The 5360-nt window shown below is 55.1% G+C and overlaps 1 protein-coding gene across 1 annotated transcript in view; it reads right to left on the reverse strand.

Annotated features, from left to right (window-relative positions):
• Positions 1–5360, reverse strand: part of LOC104272118 (plexin-A1) — a gene marked incomplete at both ends in the record, with an annotated part of 65024 nt that overhangs the window by 48254 nt on the left and 11410 nt on the right. The window contains one exon of the mRNA XM_009867023.1: positions 2728–2842. Within this exon, the coding sequence (XP_009865325.1) occupies positions 2728–2842 (115 nt within the window). The remainder of the gene's footprint in view (positions 1–2727; positions 2843–5360) is intronic.

The raw sequence follows: 5360 nt of genomic DNA on the forward strand, positions 1-5360 counted from the left end.
AGGAGGATACGCAGAAAAACAAGACCCCGACACACATACATTCCCAAACATCGCACAGCTTGGATTTTCTCTGTTCAAACAGCTTTTCTGGCTGGATGAGAACATGACAACGGTGTCCAGGTTTGCCCAGAAAGGTAAAAGCTTTAGAGTCACACTGCAAATGCTGAGGTTTGGGTTCCTCTGGCAGCTCCCAGCTCCAGCTGCAAGGCTGTGCCATCGGCACAGATGCAGCCGAAGGCAGTCTGGGGCTGGGCTTGACCCTGACTTTGAGGCTCTGTCACAAAGATCTCAGCCATTCCCATTGGTGGGGGAATGAAGAACAAAGACAAGTTGAACCTGCTTAGATTGAACCAACAAACTTGGTCCCTTCAGCCCAGCAGACCTCTCATCCTCCGCAGCAGATCTGCACCAGCAGGGACTGTGGCAGGAGAGCAGCTTTTTGGGATGTGAGACTCCAGCGTCCGTCGCTGAATACTCCCATGGCCAGCAAACAGCAGTTTGTGCTGCTTCATCACGCCTTCCCTACTCCAGAGCAAGCCATGGAGGGCTCCCATCAAGGGGAGCCATGGAGGATCTTTGGAACTCAGGCTTCAAAGCCACCGTGGCTGGCAGGCAGGGACATCCTTTGTGTTGCTGCTGTTCCCAGGACAGAGTGCTGTGGGTTGATCTTTGTGTTTTCCTATAAAACACCCATTTTCCCACCCAGGATATCATGGGGAACCACTCGTGGGAACCAGCAGAGATGGAGTTAAGCACTGCCTGCCCCTGCCTCTCCTGACCAGTGCCCACCACACTCCAAACCAACACAGACAGACCAAATCCTGCTTAAAATAACCCTCCTAGTTAGACATCCTACCACAGAGGATGGGGCTGGATGTCTACTTGTCCAGTAGTGTCACAGGCTGGCAGTGAGTCCCCACACACACCACAGCACCTCGCTGGGGACCGGGAGAGCCGAGTATGAGGACAAGATGTCTCATCCCAGCCCGGACACACAGCCCACAGCAGCGGTCAGTCTGAGGGTGTCTCACCACCCGCGCCGGGAACTGCTGAGCCATACCAACGTGCAAACAGGCTGAGCCAGGCACTCCAAACCTCAAGCCAGGCACCGCTCCAGGTCCCAGTGTGGTGAGAAGGTCTGCTGGGGGACAGCATGCCCACGCTCAGGAGTGACACTAGTTCCCAAGCAGCTGGTCCATGGGAGAGCTGCACACATGCCAAAGGCAACACCTCCAGTAGGGAACGCCAGAAGCCTTTGAGTTCACCTGGCCGGGCCCAGTAGCCTCCCCACGTCCTCAGCCAGGGGCATGGGCAAAGAAGAGCCACTGGGCTCCAGTGGTCTGGATACCATGTGTTTTGTTTGCAAAAGCACAACCTCAGGAGCAGACTCTGGGATGTCTGAGACAGGCTGATCCTTCAGCAGATTTCCTCAGGGCATAAGCTAGGAGAAAAGAGTTTTTTCTGATCTTCTCATGTTACTGAATCTTCCCCTGGTGCGGGGCCGCCAGGCTGGGTTTATGCTGGCCTGTACCAGACACGCTTGAGCACCTCTGAGCATGGTGCAACCCCCTTGCACTTGGATGATACCTCCAGGGAGGTGAGGGACAATGCCAGAGCCTGGAGTTTGACCATTTGGTGGGAGGCACAGAGCAAAACCACCACTGTGTCATCCGAGAGGCTGGCAGTGGGGCTGTGGCACAGCCTGGGCAGCTGCATGGGGGCAGGAGGGGCTGCTTGATGAGCGAGTCTCATTCCCAGTGCCAGCCAGGACAGCAAAGACCTTGGGGAACATCTCAGTTGCTTGCATTCACACATGGTCTGTGAAGCGGAGACAAGCCTTTCTTGTTCGTCTCTGTTCCTGGAGACCAGGCCTGGCCTGGGAAGCTGCTGGGACACGAGCTCTACCAGAGCTCAGAGATCGAACTTTATCTGAGATGATCTGGGCAAACGCTTTCTCCAGGACAACATCCCTTGGAGCTGTTCCCATGAGGACAGCACACAGCTGTGCACCCAACAGAACCCACCAGGGCTCTTCCCACTGGGCTCCTGCTCAGGCAACGGGAAACCAGGTAACTTCACCCAGAGCCCTCTTCCAGGAGCGGAACAGAGGAGAAACTCTCCTTCCCAAAACTCTCTCTTCAGGACCTGAGTCAGCAGTTACTTGCTAGACCTCCAGACAACTCAAGCAGCCAGTGATGCCACCACAGGCTGGGGATGCTGGGACCTCCTGGGAGCACCCTGCCAATGACAGGTTTCCCCAGTGTGTGGCACGGATGCTGTGCAGGGTGAACCCCCTCAAAAGAACATGTTTCTTAGCAAAGTATGAGACGAAGAAGGCGTGAGGTGTAGCAAAACAGTTTGTTTTACGGATTTCAGCCTTCCCCTCTCTGAAAACAAGTTGTTCTGCAATGACAGTTCAAGCTTGCTCCCTTCAAAGCCATCAAAGGAAAATGCTTTAGTGTCTCTGTCTTTGTTTTTCCCTTCATTCAGCCCAAAGTGCTCTCGGCTGTGCCCAGTTACCCAAACAGCACCTCCACAGTGATACAGCCTCTCCCCACCAGCACTTCCCACTCCTCCCTCACTGCACTCCAGGCAGCCCCAGCACCCCAGGCAAAGCAGTGAGAAAGGTTTCCAAGGCTGTTTACCCTTTTCTAAACCCTTCCCTGTAGTGGAGGGGCCCACGACAGGACCAGGACAGGAGAGGGGAGCCGGCTCACATCGCTTTACCTCAGAGAGCTTGACACGTCCCTCCAGGAAGGAGCAGTCAGCGGCGTTGTGGGTGCAGATGTGTCGGTACTTGCACCAGTGGCAGGGGAAGGAGCCGTTCACACAGGACAGGCAGCTGTGGAGAGAGAGAAGATGCCAGCGTGAGGGCAGCAGCGAGGTAGGGTCTACCAGGGCACATCTCGGGATGCTTCAGCGGGACAGCATCTGTAGGCAATCCCGTATCTCCAGGTGGGAAGGATCCCGCCACACGGGGCGAAGGCTGTGCACCAGCAGGCTACAAAAGATGCCTGCCCAGCCCAGACCCCTGGGGTTGCCCATGGCAGAGTGAGGGCAAACAGCCTTTCTGGCACCGCAGGGTTTGTGTCCCAGGCAGAGCAGCCACATTCCCTGCTCTGCTTGGCAAGCTGACCCTGCCCACCCTGCTCGTGGGCAGGGGCCGAGGTCTAGACTTTGGGAGCTTTATTTGGGTTTGCTGAAAGGCGATTCTAGCAAGAGGCGGCTGAACAAGGGCTCTGCACCACAGGGGAACAGGGGAGAAAGGGTCAGATTAATGCATGCTCATTGAGAGGAAAATTATAACTGGCGAAAGGTTGGGTCAGATTAACATTTCGGGACTGTAGCGCCTTTCAGGCCCTCACAATAGGTTGTGTGTGACTCTCTCCCTTGGCCCCCCTTGGCCTGAGCCCTCTGCAGCCGCGCGTGCGTGTGTGTGCTTCCACCCCCTCCCTCCTCCAGCTCGAGACGTTTCCGTCTCTCCTCTCCAGGTTCTTTGTGTGGTGGGATCACGCGTGCCCCCCTCTCCTCACCTCTCCTGGAGGATGCACTTGGGCTCCCAGGGATAATGATGGGAGCCTCTTTCTCTGCTCTGCACCCTTCTTGCCAAAGAAACCAACCCCAGGGACTTGATGCCTCTCTCCCAAGCAGGAGGGGATGTACAGGGTCCCCACCCTGTGCAACCATTCACACAAGCATCACCCAAACAGCCTGTCCCCTTGTTAGCCACCCGTCAAAAACACCAGGAGGCATCCCTGTTTGCAAGCACGAGGATCCATCGGACCCCCAGAGCCAGAGGGTGGCTTTCAGGGCCCTCACCCCTACAGGGGGACGGAAGGGGTTGAGTCTTCCCCTTTGTGCTGTCCCAGGGCAGCAGCGAGGTCCTACAAGACTTCGCAGGGCAGGTCTGTACCTGGCATGTCCCATGCAGCCCGAACTGCCCTTCCAAGGAGAAGATGGGAAAGCTGCTGAGGCATAAAGTTCAAAAGAAGAAAAATAGTAAGCCTGGCTTTAACAAGGAAGAAAAAAAAAAAAGGGAGGAAAAAAGAGAAAGCATCCTTTTTCTCCCCAGAAGGCTCTTACCTGCTCTCACCGATCCCAGTGTGAACAGGATCGGGCCCAAAGCAATTATATTTAAACAAAGGCAGGATCTTCCCATCAACACAGCTCTGTCAGGAGACAGGCAGCCCTGCCCAGCCTGATCCCGCTCCTAAATCACAGCGACCTCTCTGCCTCTACCCCGGGGGAAACGACAGGGAAAAACGCAGCGTCCCTGTGCAAGGCAGTGGAAAGAAAACCTTCCTGGAGAGGAAGATCCTCGGGTGGCAAGACCTGGCACATCGAATCCCTCACCCTCCAGCACATTTGTCGCTCTGGAGGTGCGGGATGGCGCAGGAGGGAGCCGCAGGAGCACGCTGGGCACTGGCAGCTCGAGGTGAAAACACACACTTAGACCTTTGCAGGGCCACCGCTCCCTGCCCGCCCTGGGGTTTCACACACCATTACATATACAGCAAGAGCTTCCCAAATCCATGCGTGCACACTAAGGAAATATTTAATTAAGCTGCTTGCAAAGGGGGCTGGAAGTCATTTCCATGTTCCGCTCACATTTTCACTTCCAAATGAACAGCCCTTTTAGCTTTACCCACAAATATGCTAATTGAGATGCTCCTTATGCAAATATATGCAATTTTATTTCAGCTGCAGAGTTTCAACTTAAAAGCAGAGCCATAGCCTCCTATCTCTGGTTGCTTTGATGGAGTGAGGAGCAGAGGGTGGGGGGAGTGGGGGACACAAACAAAGCAAAAGGAATACTCTTGCTCTCCCCCTCCCAGTAAGGGCTGAACATGGACCGGTGGGCAGGCAAATCCAAGATGTGAAGGCAGCAGGGCAGGGAAAGTTAATCCTCATGGAAGTAGAGCAACCACAGAGAGATCATGTAAGAGAGGAGCGTGGTGCAAGCAGTCACAAGCCACATGCCAGGGCATAATCACTGACCCTCCCATGAGACCCTCTCATGAAAACGGTCCATCGCAAAGGAGAGATTTTCCAGCCACCTGGTCTTGCCTGGTCTGCAAAAAGACTCCTCAGTCTCTCCTCCACCTTATGAGGCAGCTCAAAGCAGTTGGGTGAAGCACCCTGCACAGCCCTGCCCTGGCCACCTCACCCCCAAGAGATGCAGTTCCTCAGGGCCAAAGTCAAATCTTGGCTAATTTGGGACCCTCCTCACCTGAGGGTCTCTTTAGCCATTTAACTACTGCAGGTCCCAGCTGGTCTCCACTTGCTAAAGGACCTAAAGCATCTCAAGTTGTCCTCCACCCTGAGGTGCATGGCTTCCCCCCGACTACTTCATTCACCCC

Source organism: Apaloderma vittatum, unplaced genomic scaffold (assembly GCF_000703405.1).
Source record: "Apaloderma vittatum isolate BGI_N311 unplaced genomic scaffold, ASM70340v1 scaffold5143, whole genome shotgun sequence".
NCBI classification, from domain to species: Eukaryota; Metazoa; Chordata; class Aves; order Trogoniformes; family Trogonidae; genus Apaloderma; species Apaloderma vittatum.